General features: G+C 41.1%; 1 protein-coding gene across 2 annotated transcripts in view; it reads left to right on the top strand.

Annotated features, from left to right (window-relative positions):
- Window positions 1-25,031, top strand: part of SPOCK1 (SPARC (osteonectin), cwcv and kazal like domains proteoglycan 1) — a 281,576-nt gene extending 256,545 nt beyond the window's left edge. For both annotated transcript variants that reach the window (XM_048319809.1, XM_048319807.1), the window contains 5 exons: window positions 6,681-6,797; window positions 13,423-13,644; window positions 14,232-14,294; window positions 19,359-19,496; window positions 20,475-25,031. In XM_048319809.1, the coding sequence (XP_048175766.1) occupies window positions 6,681-6,797; window positions 13,423-13,644; window positions 14,232-14,294; window positions 19,359-19,496; window positions 20,475-20,665 (731 nt within the window). In that variant the 3' untranslated portion in view covers window positions 20,666-25,031. The remainder of the gene's footprint in view (window positions 1-6,680; window positions 6,798-13,422; window positions 13,645-14,231; window positions 14,295-19,358; window positions 19,497-20,474) is intronic.
- Window positions 25,032-25,397: the final 366 nt, after the last annotated feature.

The raw sequence follows: 25,397 nt of genomic DNA, 5'->3' as shown, positions 1-25,397 counted from the left end.
CCATGCAGGAGATAACATTTTAATTAGTACCTGACATGGCCAGAATGTCACAAGGGATGTTACTCCCGCAAGCTTTCTGCTTGGCTCTGACAGTCCCACACCATCATTATAGTTTGGATATATTTAAAATAAAACTCCAGGCTTCTTAATCACCTGGCAAAGATGAACTTTCCTGGGTTTCCACAATTAATGTGAGCACAAAAGGAAGTAGCATTAAGTACTAGGAAAGCAGATGTACACTTTGCCTGCAGCACTAGCAAGGGAGCTTTGTAGCTCTCAATCTTCATTCACACAGCTCTAGCTGAGCTTTGTGTTTTAAATGTACCATTTTAAAGAAGCTTCAGATCAAAGCCTGTTTCGTCTTCCCAATAACTCAGCTGCTCCTGTAATCGTCTCAAAGTCTGAACTGCAGGATCTTGGCATCTGCTGCTGTATTTATAAGACAAGGCAAAACAAGTGACAGAAGGTTCAGAGGTGGTTATCAGCATGGGTGTCAACCCTGTGGAAGAATAGCCAGTGAGTGCTAAAAATGCAGTGAGACAAATATATATCCACATAGAGCTTTGTCATGAAATGTTGGTGATTACAGGAGCGATTTTACATGTGAGCTGTTCATTGATCGGACCAGCAAGGCATGTTTGGAATGCACTACCTTTCCTTATAGTAATAGTAAACAATCCATTCCTTTCTACTTCATAAAATTATTGGCATAATACGTCATTTTTTATTATAAGAAGTTGCCTGAGGCCTCAATGAAAAGAGCAAATTAGAGCATTACTCCTTCCAACCACGAACAGTGAAATATTTGTGAAGGTGATTATCGCCAGAGTTGTATCACCAGAATATCACATATAAAACACTTGGGAGCCATCTACAAGTCACACAGATGTGTGTGTGTGTTTATATGCATCTGTGTGGAGTTGAATTGGAAGTGGAGGGTTAGCATGGCCCTGAATTTATCTTGATGCTTAGTTTCAAACCAGCTCCTGCAGCAGCAGTGTTTAGAGCACAATTCTGTATTTCTGGGAGCAGACCCACCCCCTTAGCCCGAAAGATGCTACAATTTTTTTAACTGCCAGTTTTAATAATCCACACACATGTGGACACAGTTATAGCACGGTGAAATAAGATGGTGACTTACCTACAAGAAAATGTAATGATGTTTGTCAGGGAGAGCATGGATAAAATTGCTGCATTTTCTTTTTACAAAGCACACAAAATACAAAGATAATATAAAAATTGGTACTTAGAACAAAAGATCTCCTGTCAACCTCCATGCTAAGGTACATTTATGTCAAACCTTTTTAAGAAGTGCTGCCACATTGTTTTTAAATATGTTTTACCATATAATTTTGTTGTGTTAGTCTTCAAAAATAAAAAAATGAGAGTTTTTTCCCGTCTGAATTGCTGAAATAATGCCTGTCCTACCTCTAACTGGAGGAATATATCACTATTGGGCAATTTCATTTAGGTTTGTGCTGTATCACATTTTAATCAAAACTAAATGAACTTGTCCTCTAGGCTCACAGGACAAATGACTGGACCATTTGTTACCACTCACATGTGCTACCAGTAAAGCTGATTACTGCTTGAGAGCCAGGCAGCAGGCAGGGCTGGATTCCAGTAATACATCCACTACCTCTTGTTGCTCAGGGAATACAAAGCCTCTCAATCCATGGGCTCTCTTGCAAAGTTTTCTGTTTCTTATTTACATTTTGTGGCTGGTCACCTCTACCACAACGCATTGATTCTGCTCCATGGCAGCACATTTGCATCTTTAAGCAGGTTACTAAAAAGTAGCGGTGTGTTCCTAGGCTGAAGATTTAATTTGCATGGGAAGAACACTAACCTCAGTAAATAAATATGCATTTTTTAAAGCTCCAACTTTTTTTTTTTTTTTCCCCCTCTACATTTGCAGTTTCTTTTCTTCTACCATACAGAAACAGTTGAAGCTATTCCAGCTCTCAGGGCTACTCTCTCCCCTTTGGCATTCAGGGCATAGGGAATTTTTTCCTCAATCTCTACCTAAGAGACTGTATATATATTACTGTCATATAACAATAATATGAACCCAAAGAACCAGTCTCTCCACATGTAATTGGTAGGAATGTAGTACTATCTGTAAGAATTATTGTTAGACTAAGAACAGTAGGAATGAGAAGGCAACAGACATGCCAGAGAGATTACAAGGAAGTCAAGTAACACGATACCTTTTCTACACATTCTGTGAATCTGGTTGCATACTTTGCTTATTGGGAAATAGTGTAATGTATCACTGTAACTTGTTCCTGGACAATATGGACTTCTTGTTTGACACACAGTGTCAGAATATTCCAGCAGCAAGTGAGACACTAATACAGTCCTGCAGGAATGTGCTGTGTAAGTATTAAGGTTTTTTTAAGTATTAGAATTCACTAGTAGGAGTTGTGAGGCTTATGCTTTTTTATTTTGTTAGTGGATGGAGATTTTACAATATTGCTTTGCTAGGCTGGAGTAAAAAATGGGATGTGATTCAGTATTGATTTAATCTCATACATCTACAGGTAAGTTCAGTTTTAATGTTGATTTCTATCACCAAGTACTATTGAAAGTCCCTATCTGAAAGAGTGAAATTAAATATTATACTGCTAATTTTTACCACCAATTTATATAGATTAGTATCTGTAGAGCTGAAAAAGTCCGTAACAAAAGCAGGCCCATAAAAGCCTGAGCCTTTACAGCATGCTAATGGCTTTCCATTAGGTCAGATTAATGCTTTCTGCTTGGTGAAAATAGGTATTTAGCAACAGTGCTTTCAGTTTGTGAGGAATAAATAACTGCTGGACCAAGTGCTTCACCCTTGGGAATAAATCTGCACTTTAGGTGCTTGTTAATAAATCACTTCTGCAGGATAATTTGTCACATCAGCAGATGCAGATCTGAGGATGATGTTGGGTCCAGCAGCTCTCACATCCTCCTCCTGCGTTCGCATTGCTGAGGCTCAGAGAAGGGACAGATTCTGCCCCTGCTCGAAGTCCCACTGCCACCTCAAGTGCAGGGCCTGTGCTCTGGGGTCAGGTTGATGAGCTGGGTGTTACCCAACCTGCCTCTCCAGCCCTGGCTGGAGCAGCAGCCATCCCAGCCTGCTGCGCTCAGGGAAGCCATCGGCTGTGAGCAGATGTCATCGAAGCTATCAGCAGGGAAGGATCCGGGACTTCCTGTTACAGGAGGATCTGATGTCAGATGGCTGCTAAGGCAGAACCTTTGTTGACATCAATAAAATAGCCAGGGTAAAGAATTATGGGTTGTTCTCTCTTTAAAAGGTGTAGGAAATGGATTGAAGCCAGAGTCTCTTATCTTGGAGAAGATACACACCACTGAAAATGCCTATTTACATATGTTGGCACTTGGGTCTGTTTCAAGCACCAGAGCTTTAAATGGTTGTTGACAGTTGACTGGACAGATTTCAGTTGCGAGAGAGGGGCTATGGAGAGATTCCTCCCTTGGTGATTCTCTTCAGCCTGGGTTCTTTAATCAGTGCTTCAAGTCGTGTCAATATCCATATTGTTTGCAACCCCCGTGTTCTCTCCTTATAAATCTTCAAATAGCAAGAGACCCATTATCACATCCATTCCTCCTACAGCCCTGTTCTTCTCATCTGAGAAATGTGACTTGAAACTTCTATTAATAGTGAAGAGGTACATTTGCACTGCATTTTTCATGAAGAGGGTTCTTAAAAATGCTTTTTCTTCTACTAATGTAAATTTATATATAAGGATCTCAGATGAGGGGCTCCTCAGAGCTATGCTTTCTGATTGTTTGATATGTAACTAATGGGCCCTACCATCAGAAATAAAACACTGAGTGCCCTGGTTCCCGGATGCCCAGCTGGAGGCTGGGCCTGACTTTGTTTGTACAAAACTCCTGCCCTCTGAATGTCAATCCACTTTGAAGTGTCCCAAATGTGCCCCAAACCAAGCAAATTCAGAATGATTATATGCCTCTGATAATGTTCAAATCAAATAAATAAAAATGGAATGCAGTTCCGTTAGGTAGAAAGGCAGGATATTTTTAACCATGCATGGTAGCATTAAAATAAAATTTAATACAAGAAATGTGAAATAAAAGGATACTTCCTCTATTTTAATGTGCAGGAGAAAGTGAGATTGAGGGCATTAAATACTTGAATATTAAGTTAACTGAACTTTGCATTAAATTTTTGAAGTCTTGTCCATAAATTTATTATTCACCTCATATTAACAGCAAAGTTGGCTCCTGTTTGACTCATGAAACAGCAATTATTCTTGTGAAGAAAGACTGCAGTCCTAAGAGAGAACCTCAAAATCATATCCACTGTGGAATCATCTCTAAGCAGCATACTTAAGGATTATCTCAGTTATTCACAGAAGAACTATCCAGAATGCAGAAAACTCCAGTTCTGGGCTTACTGTCAATCATGCCTCAGATCAAATTCCAAAGGAAATCTGCAGGGTTTGTGGTCAGCAAAAACAAGAGCAATAAATTCACCCAGGGTCCACTCTCAAACACTGCCCTCAAAAAAAGCTGTTTCTTGACATGGTTGAAGTTACAGACATGGAAAAACTGTAATGACTTCATTACAAATGACATTTTACAGACCCTGACATGTTTGGTTGGCTCAGTTATAGAGAGGAGTTGTTTCAAGTCTGATTTACCATTAGTTACTTCTGTTTACCATTAATTAATTACTTCTGTCCCACCTATGCTGGTGCATTCAATCCTAGTTTGTATTGCAATTTAAAAGCATGGATTCCAATTACCCCAGTCAATGCAGTTTACACCAAATGACCACTTTGTGAGATTCGTTTCAGAGACTTTAGTTTGGCCCCAGGGAGTGCATCCTGCAGGGTGCTGAGGCTGGGAGAGGAGGTGAGTTTGCTCCTTGAGTCTTCTCTACACACGGGGTGAGTTTGCTCCTTGAGTCCTCTCTACACACAGGGTGAGTTTGGGAGCAAATCCAGTGTCCCTCAAAGCATTTGGCTTCCCTTGGGTTGCTGTGGTGTCTAGGGTTGGCTTTGTGTTTGGAAGTACATAAATCTAAATCAGGAAAATGGCTCCAGAGTGTAGTTTATTTATTACTGTTTCTTTTTCTCGGGCCTTGACTGTCTGTGAAGCTCAGTGTACCTGTCCAGAAGGCACAGTGAGGGGTCAGGAAGGCACAGGAAGGGATGTTTGTAGTCCAGAGTTCAAGCCTTGGCCTCCTAAAGGTGACTTGTGCCACAATAATTATTTAATAAGTACCAGGTTTGCACAGTAAAATTATATTACTCATTTCTTGGACAAATGAATCCTATTTTTTTTAACCCAACTTGGAAAGATAATTTACAATGAGTAAAATGTAATGTTAGTTTTGGTGAGAAAATAAAGTGATAAGCTTTTTCAGCGAGGTAGGCCACTTTACAATTAGTATTGCATTGTTTTCCATTTATTTTACATTAATTGATGGGATTTTTCCTTACCTGGACTCAGCTTTAGAGGGATAGTGATCTTCATATTTTTATCTTTCGTAGGAAAATTTATCAAACTCTTTCAGCATTACAGAAAAAAAAAATGGGTAAATCTTTCTTTTTCTCCCCCCTCAAATTTAGAAAAGGCTATAATTTCTATTTTTAACTTCAAAGTTATTCCTGTCCCAAACTAAAGTGCGAGAACAAACAAGTACTCAGCACAGCCAGGACATATCAGCAAGTTCCTTGGAGTCATTGGAGCAGTGAGTTTAACTTGGGAGAGCTGTGGGACTCAATTGTTCTTCAGTAAGGCGGAAGGAGGAATATTGTAATGTGCAGTCTGACAGAGAAGACTTATTGTGACTGTGAGGGATGTCTGCCTCTATGGCATAAAATCTTGCTCTGTATTCCAAGAAATGTCATTTAAAATGTAGAATGAGTGCACAGCAGGAATAATACAATTGCCTGAGCATGTGAATTTTAGGCACTAAACATGATACAGAAACAAGAATGTTTTTTTGACAGAAACTTGTGGCTAATGCAGCTTTCTTCCTTAAAAATATTTGCTTCAGCTGGACATTAATCTCTTGGCAGAAATTTCTGGGAAAATTAGATACTTCCCAGTAAAATTTATAAGAAAATAAATGTTATACCAACAAAACATTTAGCTAACAAAATGGAATTGACAACCTTCAGAGGTGGCAGAGTCTCACAGTAGAACTAGAGCAACATAACAGTTTTTTCTGTATATAAATAAGTATATATATTTTCTATTACTGTGATAATAGCCTTATACTAAGCCAAATGTGGTTATAAATTATCCCTAGCATCTTTTTTGTGTAGCATGTCTAGGCAAGTATGTCCCTCCTCCCCATCTGTTTGACTGATACTATTCTCTGAAATCCTAAAAGGTGAAAACATTTAAGTTAAATAGTCACATAGCTCTAATTGCCAACCGGCAGGGAGCTCTGCGTGGCACTTCTTCCATCACCAGTCATGTCAGATTCCAAGGAAGTACTTGAGTACAACTTATAATTCATAATGAATTACATTTTCTTTTTAGCTTGCATCCTTTCCCCTGACCTTCTCTTTTTCCTTCAGAGCTCTTAATGAGGAGAACTTTACAACCATAAACACTATTTTTCTAATGGACTCTCTGGGGAGAGGTTTTTCCCTGGTGCTCCTGACTCAGTCTGGTGCTTTGTTCTTTCCTAGCTTGCACAGACAAAGAACTGAGGAACCTGGCTTCGAGACTAAAAGACTGGTTCGGTGCCCTTCACGAGGATGCAAATCGTGTCATCAAGCCCACGAGCTCGGAGACGGCACAAGGCAGTAAGAAAACCCCTTTCCCATTGCACATTGGGTATTGTAGGAGCTTCCCAACCTGAGAGAATTGAACCAAGCACAGCTGTTGGTTCTACAACATCCTGTCAGGCAGGTGCCAGTGAATAAGCAGGTAGTGGAGACCTGATCCTGCAAATAAGTGCTGTTTTCTCAAGGAGCTGCAGTCCTTCTGTCCTCTCTCTGGCCCAAACTGCTCTAAAAACTGGCAGTCAGAGACAGACCTTCACAAGTTAATCAGGCAGATAACTGTGTCTGAAGGCTGTGGAGATCACCTCTATATGAGTAACTGAAACTGCTCAGGGACTTTCCTCAAGTGCTGGGGTTAACTAATATGATACAGTTGTTACAGTTAAATTCCATCAACCTCCAATTCAATGTGGCTGCATCCAAATCATTTCTTAGGGTTGGACTCTGGTCTCTGCTTAACCACCAGTTTTATGGCCAAGCATTTTCTAACACAATGTCAGTGGCATAAGATGAAAATATGGCATACAAGCATAGGGAACACTATGGCAATGTTGGAAAACACTCACTTAGATTTGCTTTAAAATTTCCTGTTAGCAGTTTATATAAGAGAAAGAATAATTAAAACATCCACATCTGAGCCATGGAGATAGAAGAGTTAAATCTTCAAGAAAGCTGGAATCCATTGTGTCTGAGGTATTTAATAACATGATCTTTGCCTCCTTTGATGCCTTATTTTTTTTAAGAAAGGAAGAAAATGAACAGTCTAGAGGACATTCACTCTCTGTGGGTTAAGCCAACATGACTGATTTTGATGTCATTTTGCCACCTGGGAGGGGAAAGATTCAGATAACAGCGTTAAAAGAGGTCATGCTCATCAGAGAGCAGATGCAAATTCGCTTTCTGTAAGGACTCATTAATTCTTTTAAACAGTATGTCCCAAAACACGTGGGCCCTTGGGCTGCAAAATAGGATGCACAAGTTTGGCGTAGGTGTGTGCCTCACTGTCACTTCACTGATTCTCTGGGATGAGCTGTCTAAAGCCAGGGCTCAAACCCAGAATTTGAAGGGTTCAGTCAGCTGCTACTTTTATGGCTCTTTTCACCTGGTGTCCCTGTAGAGAAACATCACAGAGGCTACAGGGACAGTAGAGAAGACCCAGCACAGCAGGGTGGGCATTTTCTGCTGGTCCAGGCCTCCACAGCCCCTCTCTTTTGTGCCAGCTGAGCTGGGGTAGCAATAGATTGCCTCTTCCTAAAGAGAAAATATACCACAGACTATATTGCTCAAAACTATACTCAAACCCAATAATTTCACCACATGTCTTAAAACTCTGTGGTGAAACAAGTCACATTCTGTGTAAATTACCTTTTTTCATGTGTTCCTTATTTTGCATAGTATTTACAACAAAGTCAGTATCTTTAAAACCACATGTCCTACTTATTTCTGAAATGGTGCTCCAAAAAAAGATACTCGCATGCTGAGGATCCAAACCATAGTGCAAAAAGCAACTGGATGTACAGCTAATCATGGCTTCCAGATGTGAATTCATTTCAAACCCCATGACAGAAAGTCTTAGAGGCTTTGAACTTTGTTTGAAGTCCTTTAGGCCCAAAATCACAGGAAATCTCATTTTATCAGATTGTCAAAAGGATGTTTTCATGCAGATGATTTGTGACATCCTCATGATGACCTTGCCAGAGGCCAAAGACCAAATACAATCCTAAAAGTGTTGAATTTCTTTTTCTTTTTTTTTTTTTTTTTGCTTAAGCAATTTCAGTGAGAAAAATGTTCCTGGTAATTCTGCAGTGTTTGCTCTGATTCACAGAGGAGCTGTTATCTCTTTCTAGTTTAGTTTGATTCCTGGCAGCTTTTATTTGAAAGGCTGCCTGATGATCTTAAACACTTGATCTCAACAATGTTCATTTTTAGACTGTTGACTTAGTTTGGCACATTCTCTTATTTTCTTCTATATCAGTTAAAAAAAAAAAAAAAGAAAGAAACTTCATGAGTTTAGATGCCTAAGCCATTTTTGAATGCCACAAAACTTGGGCTTGTTTTTCTTTTTGAGGTTTTTGCAACAGTATTCATGAATTAATCTGCATGTGCCAAATTCTGCAGCTCACATTCTCTCTGGTGGCACTGAAAATACTCACAGAGCGAAGACAGCAGTATTTGTCTCTCTCCAGCTTCAAACATTTCTAAAAATGAAAGACACCTTAAACAGGATTCAGAATTCAAAGTAAAGTTCACATACCCAAGGTGTAGAAAAGAATGTATGTGAATCCTGGCAAACAGGACACACACAGCTCTGGAAAGACGCTCTGATGTACACATTGCCCTTTTTTTATGGCTCTGCATGTGTTACCCTCCTCATCACACACATCACTTCATTAAACTGAACTGATTTGGTTGTGCCTGCAGAGTTTGAAAAGGCACGAACATCTTCAAAGTAATCCATTTTGGATATGCCCCCGTGGCAGTAAAAGGAACAGATGGTGGGATGGGATGACTACGATGCCTCGGACACATCGGCTGTCTAGAGAAGGTCTTCCAGCAGAGATTTCTCTATGCTACATTAATTTTTCAAGATGTGTGAGTGTAAATAAGCATTTTGAGTGTATTATGTTCACCCCCAGGTGAAGAAAAAAAGTACACTCCTTTTTGTTTTCTTTGTAAGTCTCTTGAAAGGAAAAGGATGATGGAGATAATTTCAAACCTTCATTCCCTGAGCTCTCTGATCCCAGCAAAGCACTGTGGGCCAGGTACTTTGTCTTCTGAAGGCTTTGTGCAATTAAAATCTCCTCAATAAATGATACAAGAAACTCAGGGACTTGCTTTGACATAGGGAAATAATAAAACTAATTAGGTAGCAAGATCAGATTCAAATTGCTCCTGAGCCTGTTGATAATTCATAACATCCCTGTATTGTATCTAGAGAGTCTCCTTGGTTGGAGTGAGTGTTGTTTTTCTTTTACAGGAGATCTGTGCAATAGAAAGGATTTTTTCTGGGGAACATTTCTTCTCCTCCTTCTTTTATTTTAAATGATTGGGGAAATTAGGTTAATTATACCCCTGTTAATTTAATTGTAGTATACTTTAATAAAATAAAAATGGCTCATGTAAGTCAACTCTTGAAGGGGGAAAATAATTTTTGTCATGCCAGAAGGTGTGTTTATTTTTAATTAGGATTTTCACCTAAAGACTTTTTTAAATTTAATTCCATTTTAAATCAGAGGAGGTGGAGTGTTTTATGTATTAATGGGATGAGGGACTTCTACATGTAGGTCACCAGCTTGATTTCCTTCCAGCTCTGTAGTGAATGAAAGTTGTCAGGATGCTGTCAGTTGGAAAGAGGAACACGATGGTCTCAGTCCAGGTCCTTGTGAGCAGGTGTCCAAATGAGAGCAGCCACCACCTCAACTGACATTAATTGGCATCTGTGTTGGCAGCATCTGCCAAGGAGCCGAGAGCAAGAGGGATGTGGAGCCTGCACTGTTCTCCTGCTTCTCACCAAAGGCACTGCAGCACTACCCTGATGAACAGAAAGATGCAGAAAGGTTCTCACTGAGGTTGCTTATTCTGGGTCTATTGTGCTGGAAATCCAGCCTGTTAACCAAGTACTGAATTCTTTACAGAATTACAGTATATGGTTTATTTCATCCAGAAAATTGCATCATATTTATAGATAAGTATATCAAAATACTCTAAAAAGAAGTTAATTCATTCAATATCATTTGGTCTCACCAGGCTGGTGGGAGCATAGTGACCTCCCAGTGAAGGTAAGTGAGCTCCAAAAGCCATTTTCCATCAGCTGCCGTGAGTCAGAGCCTGTGTTGAACATTTAGGGGACATTTGGCTTTCTCTCCTGGTGCTGGGTGCTGAGAGCATCCAGGATTGTTGGATTTGGGCTGCAAATGCAATGTTCCAAAATGTGATTTATGGGCAGTACCTTTTACCAGGAGACAGTAGGAAGTGGAGCTACTATTTACATTCAACTACATATTGAGGGACAATTAAAGATTTAACTTTCCACTGGTAATAACCATCTAGCTAAGGACTTTGTGTTACACCTACCACTTCAATATTTCAGGACTTCCAGATCACACTGTCTGATAATCCAGCACTGTTTAGTAAACCAGCCTCTTAATAAATCTAATCTGGAACTCTGGTCACAACAGTGAAAGCTCCCTTATTTATAAGAAATTACAGTCAAAACCTCTTCAACTAATGTAATTAACTGTCTTCTCGAGTGACCTTTCACAACTGTATCTCCCATCCAAGCCCTGATGGTGTGTCACAGAGCAGCTTTGTACTCACAGCAGTCACTGCTGGTGATATGCTCAGACAGATCTGTGCTGAGGGCAGGCTGGTGTTGTATCCCCATTGTGCACACAGGTGGAGATTTCCCAGCAGGGAGGAAAACAAGACTCAGAAATAATCTACAGGCACTGTCAGGGGCAAGTTCATCCTGGGATCTCCTCCCTGCGTTGATCCCTGCCAGTTAAGAGATGACCTTTAGAGACCCATCAGGGCTGAGCAACACATACCATACTCAACTGTTGATACAACACACCCTGAAGTTACCTTTTGCAGCAGTAAGTGCCACCACAGTGTGTAAAGTCCATTTCCAGAGAGGGCATCTGTGCAGAAAAAGAGCAGACTTTGGAAACTAACTCTTTTTCTCTAAAAACTGTTAAACTGGGATAGCTGAAGCTGATCCCAGCTCCACCATGCAGTTGAATGATCCACCCCTGCCTGTTTGACTACTTTTAACCTGCCCTGGGGTGGGGAATCTGGCACCATATACCTGTACAGGGCAGGACTGTGTGCCCTGCTCCTGTTGCTCTGTAAAGGCAAAGGTGAGGAATCTTAAATCCTTTCTCTCAACAAGAGATTGCACAGTGATCAAATCCTGCTTGCCTTCTTCAGATGACTAAAATAATTGAAGTCAGTATTTCTAATTGCTTCAGCAAGGCAAGCAGCTCCTCCCTACATCTATTCATGCAGCCTTGTTCTTTTTCACTGTGCTCAAACATGATTAGATAATGTTATGGGAGATAACAGCATAAAAATGTGATGAAATGTTCAGCATTATTTCTCTCTTCCCTGCCTGAGCTGCCTCTAGCCCTGAGCAAATGGCGTTACCTTCTTCCTTCCTTAGAGAAACATGTATTATGAATGACACAAACCTTCCCATTAGTTAACCCTTCTGATTGTCCCTCTGGGTCACTGACAACTCTCAGCCACAGTTGCATACAAAAAGCACAGCTTCCAGCAAAAAGCCCTGCTCTCCTTTGGATTAATGCCTAAAATAGCAGGTAGGCTGCAGAGCTTGGACAAACTGTCAGCGTGATTCCAGCAACATCTCAGCTTTCACTTTAACAAAGCAGCATCCTGAAAGGGACATGTACAGCAAATAAAGCTTAACCTCTTTCAATGAATGATGCAGCTGAAGGAAAAAGCTCATCAGGCTTCTCCACCTGGCCCAAAGCAGAGTGAGCAGTGCACAGGCAGGTTATTGCTCACAGCTGGAGCAGTGTGAGCACCAGAGGCCCAGGGTATCAGCAGGCCTCTGTCCCTGCACATTCCCAGCCAACGGATTCATGTTTCTGAGTCCTGGTTGAAACTAATACCCTTGTTATCAGATTTATTATCTCTGTATTATAAATATACTTCCTGACATTGTAGATAACTTGGAATTTAGTCTAAGCATTGAAAAAGCTTTGTGGATTTATAATGCCCCATGCCAGTGCTTTTCTGGAGACTGCAGGATACTGGAACATGTATCTCACATACACAGTGGGTATCTATATGCATGACTTGGGCTTTCTGTGATAACCACGGCTGCAGCAGTCTTTGAAGAGTCTGGGCTATTAAAATGAATGATGGTGATGGTTTCCAAAGCGCTGGAAAAGCAGAATCCTGTATTGCTGCAGAATCCTGGAGGCTGCAGGAAGGAGTGGTGCTGGTACAGCATGCAAGAGCATGGGCAGCTCTGTGCAGCTCCCAGCTGAAGCAGTGCCCTCCCTCAGAGTGCTGTAAGGAACAGAGACGCTTCACCTCTTCTCTCCCCCTGCCTCCCCCAGACAGCTCACAGTCCAGATCAAAGCAGTTTGTTGTCACAAACCACACAGACAGGCCTTTGAAGAGTGAAAAGCAAGGATGAGAGGTAGAAGGTGAGAGCACAGCAGGAAAGAATTTGATCAGGCAACTAGAAATGAGTCTGGGAAACAGGATTTAAATTGCATTCAGATTCAGTCTAGTTTGAAAATATGGTGGATGCAGCCTTTTCTCATCACATTTCAGTTTCCTGGAACCAGGCCAACCCCCTTGGACTGAGGACTGAAAAAAAAATCGAGCAAGAACTTTTTGACTAGAAATAACTTTGAATTACAGAAATCATGTCTGAATCTCAGCCCTCTCCACCCCACAGCTCCCACAGAGTGTGAGTAGTTTGTAGCTGTGCTTGGGCTTTAAGCTTTACACAATCAGTTGAGTCTTAGGATTTTGTTCTGCTTTGCACAAGTCAGCTCAATGTTCAGAGTCCAGCCAAAAAAAGAAAAGTTAGCAGGGCTTCACCTTAGAAGTGGTTCCTGTGCCCAGGGCATGTCAGGGTTCAGCTGGGGAATATTTGCCTGTCTTACAGGATTTGACACCAGCATCCTACCAATCTGTAAGGATTCCTTAGGCTGGATGTTCAACAAACTTGACATGAACTATGACCTGCTGCTGGATCCCTCGGAGATCAGTGCCATTTATCTGGATAAGTACGAGCCGTGTGTCAAGCCGCTCTTCAACTCCTGCGACTCCTTCAAGGATGGGAAGCTTTCCAACAACGAGTGGTGCTATTGCTTCCAGAAGCCGGGCGGTGAGTTGTGCGATTTGCAATACAAAGAGGAGCTGTTGGCTCTCCCTGTGTTTCAGGGCCTGCCTGTAGAGACTGGCAAGCAGGTGTGTTAAAAAGCTCTTTTCCCCAGCACCAGTGTGAAGGGCATTGTGGAACCATGTTAATGTCTCAGATGAACTGTATTAATATCCCTTGATCGTTAAAGCAAACAAATTAGTAAGTGTCAGTGCACACAGTCTAGAAATAAGCTCTACTGCTGATAGAAAGCTCAAGAATTGACTCTTTTATTAATGCAGAAATTAGCCAATTAGCAAGTCATAAATCAGAGAGCTGGCATGATGTCAATTTGGTGAAAAGAGAGGTAGAATGGTTTAACAATTAAAATGGCCCCCAAACACTACTCTCAACGACAGTGTGTTGCCTTTTTTTTTTTTTTTTTTTAATTAGTGGAGCTAATGACAAATTTGTTTTGCAGTACAGTACCAGCATATGGGCTTCTCTCAGTCCCAGGTGTACAGTAGCCTACATTTCATGTCAGCAGTGAAGCCAGTCATTGCAGAGTCTGTCCCGTACCATCTGGAAACTGATTCTTTTACATTATATTTTAGGTCTTCCTTGCCAGAATGAAATGAATAGAATTCAAAAGCTAAGTAGAGGGAAGAGTCTGTTGGGTAAGTTCGATTACTTGCTATTCATTTACTCAACTAATTAAAGCTTCTGTGATTATTGTAACTTTATATGCAGTAATGGTTTTTCAATTAGAGACTAATGTTTTGAGTCGGGAGTATGCAGCACTGAGTGTAGGCCTGACACTATGAAATTAAACAAATAATGAGATAGCAACACACAGAACAGGTGTCAGCGTGGCAACAGGTTCAGAACTAATTTACTGCTCTCCAGAAATGCAGAGCCTTGTCTGCCCAGAGCTTAATACTGCCTTATCACCTCACAGGTCAGAGTAAGTGCTGGGAGGCTGCTTGATACTCAGGGCTCCCATTTTTGAAGGGTGACTGAAGGTGCATAGGCAATGCATTCATATTCCCTTGCAGCTATGGCGCAATGCAGGCTTTCCTTGGGGTTCAATTTCACCTAATCACTCTTTAAAATGTTTCAGTATATTCTGTGTAAATGAAAACAGGAATTCATATAATCTCATTTTAGGCAGCCTCCAGGATGCTTCATGCTGTAAGATGTGGTCATGCCTGTCCCTCTCTTTTGTGCCTGTTGGGAGCCTGAATTGATTCATGACTCACATTGCTCTGATGGATATCTAAAATTAGGTTAAATAAATCCCCATCTGGCATTTTCCCAATTAATTGCTAAAAAATCAGGTTGCTGAACTGAAAAAATTTCAGGTGACTAATTCCCTACCCTAAAATCACCCAGTGATGTGTAGCCTGGTGTTTGTGTGCTGGTATCTTATCGAAACTTGTGTCCCAGCACATTTGTGCACACAGATCCCAACCACTGAGTTGCAGAGGACAGATGAAAGCCCCCATTTACAGCAAGCCCCGCACTTCACCCTTGAGGAGGATGGCTGACCTTAGCCCCAGCTGTCAGGCCCACCATGGAAAACACGTCAGGTATCCCACAGCATCACCAGCTGCAGCACAGGGATGTGTCAGCCGTGCTGCAGTGCTGCTCGGGTGCCTCTCACATTCCAGGCTGGGGTTCCTCCATACTCAGCAGCAGACCCTGCAAACAGAACTCTGCCAAATCCTGCCATTCCCAGATGCCACTGCCATTTGGACTCAAGCTTCAGGTGCCTTGTGAACAGTCCCAACCCACATTCATTGGTTTAAATTAAGAATAAACATTCCCAAAGGCTGCAGGGACTGTGGTTTAGATCCATCAACCTTTCAGAGCAAGTTCACATGAAGATTAAGATGTTTCAGAGTTACAGCTCCTGCTGTTCGTAGCTGTGGGAGCAAAGGGAGGATTGATCACTTGGGGTATGTGTGCTCCATTCAGCAAATATTCTGCATTTGTGTTCAAGGGAATGTTGTGGCAGAGGAAGTCACAGTGTTCTCTCTCTCATGGGTGTCATGATTTTCAAAGCCACCTAAAAGAATAAGAAGCCCAGTTGTTAATAGATAGCTTTGACTATCCCATATTTATTTTATGCTTTGCTGTTATTTTCTGTGTGCTATAAATGTCATCTAGGTTGAAACATAAGTAGTTTTTCTGGTGTGTGGGAAGAATGATGCCTGGATTGCAGGTAGTTCAACATGCAGGTGGTTGTAGCACATGTCACTGGGATCTGATCACAATAGCAGGAGTAAAATGACAAAGTAAAAGCAGTAAGAATGGTCCCTTAGCACAGATAACTTCTAGTCAGCTGTATTAAAAAAAAAATAAAAGAAGAATGAAAGTAGTAAAGCTCAACAAATCAAGGTGTCAGGCACAGGTTGTTCCACAAGCTAGAAAATTATAATATAAAGAGGAACTCTTTGCTTCACCTACCCTGAAAGTCTTCCTGCATAATGACACCTGTCTGGAAGATTTTAATTTGATATCAGAGCTATTTATACAGCAGAAAACATTGTCTTTTCACTGACTGAAAAATCATTCAGATGGAAGCCCAAACATACACGTGACTTATAGCAGCAGTGAAGATGGAGAAGAGATTAATATTTTCAGAGAAACTAATCTTTAATTATTCTCTTTCCTCCTCTGACCCTGACATAGAGAGCACAGCACTTACAGTCCGGGTAGTAACATGAAAAATGTTTTTGTTAACTTGTATCCATTGATAAAAATGATGACTTTTGATATTTTCTTCTCTGTATATTTTTCAAAACACTTGACAGTTGCAACAAAGTACTTCAAAGCCATTGCCATTAGATATGTTGAATTTGGAGGCTTTCAAATGAAGCCTAGCATCCCAGGAGACTGAATTAAAAAGTAAACAGCACTATTCATCTTTTCCTACCAGATTTATCTAGAGCACAATTAACTGCAGAGACTGTACTTTCAGAGCATACAACTGTGCAGCCTGATAATGCTTCTCCCACATCACTAAAGTAATAAATTTCTGCTCCTGTCACTGTTTTCTCCTGCATCAACCCTGTGGATTCAGCTAATATAACAGCTAATACCAGGAGCTGTGTGCTGGCTAGCACTTAATTCTGTCAGGCTTTTACCTGTGTGCTTCACTATCTTTAGCATATAACTGTTCTCCTCATGTTCCCTAAGGAAGGGGAGTATTATATAGATAAGGAAATTATGCAAAAAAAAAGAGGTATAGGTCTGGATCCATAAAGAGGATACAGATGCAAGAGTGCTGTTCAAGTTTCTGTGGAGTAATTAAATCCTTCCCAGGACAAAGGGAGATGGGGAGGCAGCATTCAGTAGCCTGAGGCAGTTTAGTGGGGAGTGACTCACATTTTGTGGGGTCGAGGCTCGTGGGGAAGCACTGTCTGTGCAAGAACCTCTGGAGAGGAAAGCCAGCTGTTCTCTGATGCCAAACCCAGAAAATGGGCTGTCTAGGTGCCATGCTCCAGGATAGCAGAGCTTGTAGCCAGCTTATTTCTAATGAAAACAGGCTGATTTGTGTACAATTTACAGGGAGAATCATCACATTGTACAACACTTGTTCCCAGCGACTCTCTATCCTCTCCAAATTATCACCTGCACCTGACACATTGGAGAGGACATGCTGTATCTTCCCTCTGATGGCTGGCAAATACCGTGGCATTAGTATGCATAGCTAAATATTTAAAGCTCCAGTGTTACATACAAATTGGCACGAATTTCCCACGCAGAAGGAAAAGTACCTTCCACTCTTCACTGTGACCCAAAGTGTGAATCTATTCCACACACAGTTATGTTGGCAGTGAGCCTGGGCCATAATTTATTTTTAAATCTTTTAAAGCTTTTATAGGCAGTGTGGAACATTTTCATGCCTTACAAGAAACAGTGAAACTATGCAAAAAGGCCTGTTTCAAAGAAGGGAAAGGTTGCTTTGCCCAAGGAAAAGAGAAAGCATGAGACTGTTTAAGATGCAGAAGCTGATTTCTGCTCACCCTGTAATGCCCCTGAGGTCCCCCCTTTGATCCTTCCCTGGAGCCAGATGCTCACCAGATATAACAGGGCAGCTCTAGTGGCATGGGCACAGCTATGCTGATTTACACCAGCTCAAAGTCAGCACCTGAGCACTTTTCCTAAGGTTGTGTATAGCTTGATGAACACCTGGAGTGCTTACCAGTGACAGGACATGAGCAGAAATATGAAAAAAAATACTTTTCCTAATCAGTATTGAAATAAAGTTTTGAACACTGAGCATTAACTTACAAAAACCTGCAAAGGCAAATACATACATTTTTTATTAGAACTATTGTCTTGTAAACAGTGAAAATGAGTCCTTGATAGTCTTTAGCATTTGTACATGAACATAATGGTGGTACCTATTAGCAAACCTGCTATAAGATCATGCTCTGACGTTATTTAAAATACTCTCACTCATGGATGTGGTCTCCAGAACTGATCTGATATACAAAGATTTCTGCAGATGTTCAAAGGTTTCTCTTCTCACCTTCCAGACCTGCATTAGCAGCACTCAAACATGAGGCAAGATCTGCAGAGCAACAAGTTTGGATATTCAGATTCACTTTGTATAGCTCTCTGTGTGCATGAGACAGACTGACTTCCACTTTTATGTCTTTTATATAGGAAATCTCATGACATTTGGGCAGCACCTTCTCATTCATTTTTCCTGGGAGAAATGTAAAGGAAGTGGCCCCTTTGACACATGTACTGTCTGAATAGATGCTACACATGGAACTAGTTAAAAAACCTTACTGAATCACCAGTAAATCACTGGTATCTTTGACAAAGGAGAAAAACACTTTCTCAAAAATCATTTGAGACAAGAAATTTGGGGGCAAGGGTGTGTTTATGCCATGTTTCAAATTGAAGCAATTGACAAAGAAGGGAAAAATGAATGCACTGACCTCCAGTGGGAATAAAGCTAATTCATCTCGAAGGACAAGAGGGCTTTTCATCTTGAAGTACATTTGCTGTATCTGCTGAAAATGGTGGGAACAATAACACAGGTTTCTCCTGAGAGTTTCCCTGTCTGCAGAAGCCAGAATGAACCACACTCTACAAGGCTGAACTATATTGGTTTTATTGTGAGACAAATCTTGGGCTCCAAATCTGAAGACTTACTGATTCAAAGCCTGTTGTCCCTCTTTGTAAAGCCTGTGCATGATTTCTTCTTTTATACATGGGAACTCTCAGTAAGTCTGGGGATGTGCCTGAGATTAGTATGGATAGTAAGCAGATGGCAGATACCTTCCAGGGATAATTACAGTGTTGTGGAAGGACTCGTGATAAACACTGAAGGTGTGCAAATGGAAGGGAAATGCAGAACTAATGAAGTTGGGGTAATAATCCAATTGGGAAGAAAAGTTTAAAACCAGGAGTTAAGTTTGAAAAGGCTCTGTGGGAATATCAGTCAGTTAGAGACAGACTGAACCTCTCTCTAGGAGTGTATGACACCCTTCTCTGTGTGCTGGGTACAAACAAACATTTATACACTGTGACCAGGGTGTCTGAAAAGAGTTAAACAGATGTAATTTCCTTCCCCTTCCAGGCACCCGATAATTACATGTATTTCCTTGCCAACATTGTCAAGATCTTCATGTATATAAGTGCTAAGTTCATAATACCCTGTGTATGTGTTTGCTCCTGCAGAGGATTGCATTACTGAGCACACCTTATATTTTATTCAGGTGCTTTCATCCCCCGGTGCAATGAAGAAGGTTATTACAAAGCCACACAGTGCCATGGCAGCACGGGGCAGTGCTGGTGTGTTGATAAGTATGGGAATGAGATAGCTGGCTCCAGAAAGCAAGGGACAGTCAGCTGTGGTGAGTAATGATGTGCTTTCCTCAGACAACGAGGGAATTAACACTGCTGTAAGCCCTGCCACTGCTGTACCACCGAGTATGATAACAAAAGGGACAACAGGGAAACACGAGTACCACAGTTCAAAGTGCTCCTCTGTTTTCCTATTCAGACTACAAATGGTATATCCCTCATTGGTCCTTTGGACTGCAGGGGTGCAGCACAAGTTAGCAGGCAATAACCACTGTTAAGATATTTTTGCTACCAGCCTGGAAAGTGCAGTTAGTGATATTAAAATTAAGGGTCTGGGGTTGTTCTGTGGGGTTATTAAATATATTGCTCTGTATACTCTGGAATGCACAATGGAAGGCCTAAATGTGTAAAATTGCATACATTAGCAACCAAGCCCAATGAAATTGCTGACAGGACAATGTTATGTAGGTAAGTGAAATCACCAATTAGCTGTTGTGCCTAGACAAGGAAGATTTCACCTGCATTGCTTCAGAGTGCTTCAGGGATGGTTGTGAGTGCAGCTTTCTTTTTTGAGAAGGAAAGAAGACCTAGAAGATCCAGGATGCCCAGAATCACACCACAGATCTTAGGTTTAAGAGCTACATTTGCAGAGTGAAGTTAATGCACTCAAATAATTTTTGGAATATTTTTAGCCTGGTTTACAGAGCTGTGATGGAATTCAAGTATTTACAAAGGAATAATGATTTTCTGGCCTGCATGCCCACGATCTGGAACTTTCCAGTCATGTCTCTAGGATGAGGACAATGCATAGGGGCCATTTATGCAAGAAAGTTTTTCAGAGTCAATTGATATGTATTTATCCCAGTTCAGAATGAAAATTGAAATTTAAAGGTTGTTTCATGAATAGCTAAACCAATGAATTTTTAAAATAACAATGCAAATGACAGTGGCTTGCATGACAAGGGTAGTGATTAATGTGGAATTTGGTGTTCTGTGAGGAAATGACCTTTCCTGCTCGCCTGTTTCAGAAGAAGAGCAAGAAACTTCAGGGGATTTTGGCAGTGGTGGATCTGTTGTATTGTTGGATGATTTGGAAGAGGAACCTGAAGCAACAAAAAAAGACAAAGAAGGGAAACTGAAGATTCATGTAAGAGCAGCTAATGAAGATGATGAAGATGAAGATGATGATAAGGATGATGAAATTGGTTATATATGGTAGTGCCCATCATAATGAGGACTCATGTTTTGCACAATATTGCAACTCACATCATATCTCTGCAATTGTATCTGAGAGTACCTGGCACAAATATTCCCTCTCTACTGAGTTTAATTTTGTATAGTCAATTTAATTTGGATGACAACTTCATTTCCAGCAAGGACTGTTTGGAGTACAGCTTCTGTTCAGTTGGTTTGGGGGATTTTTGTTCTGTCCACAGGGGCAATGAGTTTTGTTTTAAAACCATTTCGTGTCTTAATCCTCACTTGCACCACTTATGAAATCCATCCTGTGAAAGAATCCTGGAAGGGGCTCAACAAACCAATACAAAGGCTTAGAATATCAGAGAATTTGTGTCATAAATTGTTACCTGGATCATATCAGAAACAGTTTTTTCTTTCATCAAGAAGGAAAAGCAGGTGCCTCATTTTCTAGTCCATATTTATAATGTCCCAGTAAAGAATAAGTCTCTTTGGACAGTGGCTGCCCAGTACCAGGAGTTTAATCCAGAAGGAAACCCACTGACAGGACTTTCTCTTCCTTACATGAATGAGTTCAACAGGCTTAGTCCAGCTCACACTGAAGGCAAAATTCCCACTAGGGCACAGGACACAGATCAGCTCACTCTTTATTTGATAAAGGAACATGGCCTTGATCTTAAGAGATGCTGGGAACCTGCAGCTATCATGGACCAAGCCCGACAGGCAGGGGACAGAGTCCATCTCCATTTCAGAGCGTTTAAAGGGAAAGTGTTTTGTGAATTTTTAGCATCATAACCACCTCCAGAGCTGTTCCTCAGCTTCTGTCTGAGCTCATTTGCACTAGGAGGGTCACTAACAACACACAGGCAGCCTCTGCTTCCAGATCACACACTACAGATCTGTCTGTTCTCCATTTAGCAACCCCTCCTTCCAAAGTTATAATGCTGTTGAAGACACAAACTCTCAAAAGTAACTGTCATTCATTTAATGTAAAGAAGCCTGTTTAAAAAAGCAGCTTTAGGTGGTGATATTTCAAAAGCAGAACCCCTTGGCTCAGTGTGACACACTGCACACTTGTAATACACACTCCTAAAAAAGAATAGTATTAAAATCCAATCTGTGATTCCCTCGATACCTCCCATATATTCAAAGCTCTTGTATCAGAGCATATTGACATTAAATTATTTGCAGTGTCCTTTCCCATGGCAGTTCTTGGATGCAGTAATGTGCTGTGGTGACCTTTTATTACTTTTGCTGTTTTCTGAAGCAGTAAGAGGAACCTTGACCCCACTCTTGCATTAGAATGCAGGTTAAGTATTTTAGCAGTTGCCTGTTGGCCAGTGAGTTATTTTGCAGAATAAGAAATGTGTTTCTTATAACAAAGACTAATTAGATTTTTTTTTTCTTAGTAGTGTATGTAGAGGTGGAGACAGCATCGAGTCACAACATGGTTGACCACATAGTCACTTGAAAGCTGGAAAATACTGCACAGGTTGGCAGAAGTCAGTTTTTTAGGTACATTGGCCTGAGGGTGTTGGCTCTCAGCCCTTTCCAAAGCCAGTGCACACCTGGCAGCCCTCTGAGTAGGACCTCTGCTTTCAGACGTGATCAGAAGTGGAATTCCTTTCAGGTACCATGTGCTGCAGGGGCTCTCCTGTTTTCTCTTCTTGCATTTCCTATTTATGCAGATCAATGACCTGCAAACAAAGAGCAAGCCTACATAATCATCATTAATGCAGAAGGATGTATAAAACCATGAGGAATTTGTTGTTTCACGCCCCTACATCCTCCCAAAAATCTGCCACCACAGTCATTTGCAAAAGGCCTGCAATCTGCCCTGCCTCAAACAAATCCCTTTGGTTTTCCCGTAGCTTTAGAAAAATATATTCAATAATCACTGTCCATGAGCTGCACAGCACACAAACACACACACACACTTTTTCTATTTGCTTCACAGAAATCCTGCCAACTTGCAGATAATCCAGCATTTGTCTCCCCAAATATGATTTTGTGAGAAGCAATTGAACACCATCAGTAGGTTCCTTCTCAAATGTCCTGTCTAGTTTTCCTCTGGTATTTTCTTCATTAACCCCACACTCTATGAGTCTGGCTCTGCTGTCCTGTGCAGGACCTGCCTGAGGCACAGAGCTGCCATTTCATTCTGACATAAATCTGAGCTCCACAATTGGCTCATTATGCCTATCCTCCTGACTGGACTCATTCACCCCACAGAGCTAGGGGGTTTTTTGGCAGTCCTGTGTCCCTCCACAACAGCTTATCCTGGACTATGCCTTACATCAAAGGTCACAGAGCAAACCCCTTCTCCTGCCCAGCACCTCCCCAGGGTAAAGCCTGTCAATCCAAGCCCTTGCAGGCAGTACCAGGTCTGAGGCTGTGGCAGGCTGTGTCACAAGGAAACATGCAAGATGGTTAAAATAAAGCTGTTAAATAAGCCCTCAAAAGTGAACGTGAACATCTTTCCGTTTACATGAGCAGACATGGCAGCACCACCCACTGGTGGTCTCCTGGCTGTGATCTTTCACATGTGATGCTTCCAAATCAGAGCTGGAAGGGTTTATATCTAACTATAAACCAATTGCTGTCTCCCAGACTCACCAGCTCAAACATGGGGTGGGTCCCAGTGAAACAGCTCCCTGCCCAGCACGGCCTGGCGAGAGGGCAGCTGCCTTGGCTGGCTGGGGTGGCCTCGGTAGCACATCTCCCTGCACCCAGAAACACAAATACACACAACTGTTCTAAGCCTGCTGGCCTGGTTTCAGGTAGACCCCCTCTCCAGGTGACTGTTCAGTCACCTGTTTGACTTGTGCAAGTGTTCTGACTCGGAGCCAGCATGGGAAATGTGCCATTTTATGGCCTGGGGCAGCTGCACGGGACTGCAGGGCAGCAGTGCCCGATCCCAGCGGTCCCAGCCTGGCAGGAGCAGGGCACACAGGCTGTTGTGCTTGGAAGGGCGGCTCAGACTCTGGATTGCTTTGAGACCAAGTTCCCAAATCCTGCAAAGCTGTTTAGCAAAGCCCTTTTGTGATCCACTGGCATCCTCCCGTGGTGGGGGATCTGCAGCCTATATATATACAGGTGTATATCTCTGTGTGTCTGTTTATATACATTTATGCACAAATATGTGTGTGCATATGTATGTGTGTGTCCAGTTTGGGGAGATGCATTAAGAAAATCTTCTATTTAATGAAACAGTGATAAAGAAACCAGCTTTTCTACCAAGAACCAGTGCTCTTCCAGATCGAGCCCCTTCCATTCTTCATGCTTTGTAAAGGATTTAATTTGCTTCCAACTTAATTTAATTAAATTCCTTTCTTTTTCTCTTTCTCTTTCTTTTTCCTTTTATTTTTTTTTTATAAAGCAGGACTTCCCATCTGAATCAAGTCATTGACCTTCCAAACATTTTCTCATTGTGAAAAATGGAATCTGAGTTGTCCAATTCTTTTAGAGACACAAACCAAATGGAATCAGAGTTGTCCCGTTCTTGTAGAGACACAAACCAATTTTTAATCTCATTTTCTTTTCATATTACAGACTATGAGATACTGTTAGCCATTGCTTTGTGTTTCTTTTAACTACTGTAGTTAAATCAAAATGTTGAGTTCAGATTTCAGCACAGCTGGGTTTTTTGGGTCATTACTGGCCTTTGCTGTGAACACAAAGAATCCTCTTCATTTTCTTTGCCTTTTTTTTTAAGCTGTTCTGTACTATTATTTTAAACCATTTGAAGTGTTTATTTAATATTTATTCTACAGTTTATATTGAAAATGTAAAGTTTATATTTAAAACAACACTGTTTGTTAGTGAATGCTTCTCTTTGCCTCTCCAGCCTAGTCTGTTAGACTCAGTGTACATTTCTGGCATGGGAATATTTTGATATTAGGAGTTTTGTAGCCTTTTCTCCCTCAAGCAGCAACTGACGTAGATCTAAGGTCACCACTTGACCCAGACCACCAGGTCGCTCAAGCTTCGCTTCCTCCATTTGTTGGCTTCTCTCACAGTCCCTCCTGTATCCCATCCTTTCATCCACAGACTGCTTTGTACAGTTACTATACATCAAAAAGCCCTTTCTACAGTAGGTGGGTTTTGGTCTTTTTATACTTTTCTCAATGCTGTTGTCTGTTACTGTTCAATGTGTAGATCTGTAAGGAGAGATCCAAATATTACGTGTTTCAGTTCGATGTCCCTACTGTAGATGGATGTAGACTATCATAGTAAGTAGAACTGCATAGTAAATTCTGAATGCTTTTTCCATAAGGAGTTAAGTGGAATGTGAGCATTTTGCTACCTTTGGTTAACTGTAAATGCTTAACTGTAGTCTGAAATAGTTGCATTTTTGTCTGTCTCAATAAATTTTAATTTGTCTGCGACTCCTTATTGCCTGTCCTGAATTTTATTAAACTTAGGGGATCAAAAATACTGCACTACCTTGAGTCAGCATTTAATCATACATGGAAATGGATGCTCCTTTATATTTGCATCATAACTTATATCCCTGTTCAATGCCAGCTGTAATCTGTGGAGTTAATGTAAGGTCTCCAGAAACCCCTTTTTTAGAAGCAGAAATGAAACCAAACTGAATGGAATAACTGTACCAAAATCAGAACTTTTCAAATTACATTAAAATTTATTTTTAAGGAACTAGCAAGGGCAGAGGGGGAAGCTTTCATTTCTATTTCCTCCCCAGATTGTAAATTATCATGTTTTTCTGTCTCTTCTGAAGGTATCCAGGGCAA

The sequence above is a fragment of the Corvus hawaiiensis genome, chromosome 15 (genome assembly GCF_020740725.1).
Source record: "Corvus hawaiiensis isolate bCorHaw1 chromosome 15, bCorHaw1.pri.cur, whole genome shotgun sequence".
NCBI lineage: Eukaryota > Metazoa > Chordata > Aves > Passeriformes > Corvidae > Corvus > Corvus hawaiiensis.
The sequence above is the reverse complement of the archived record's forward strand: the minus strand, read 5'-3'. Positions and strand labels throughout refer to the sequence as shown.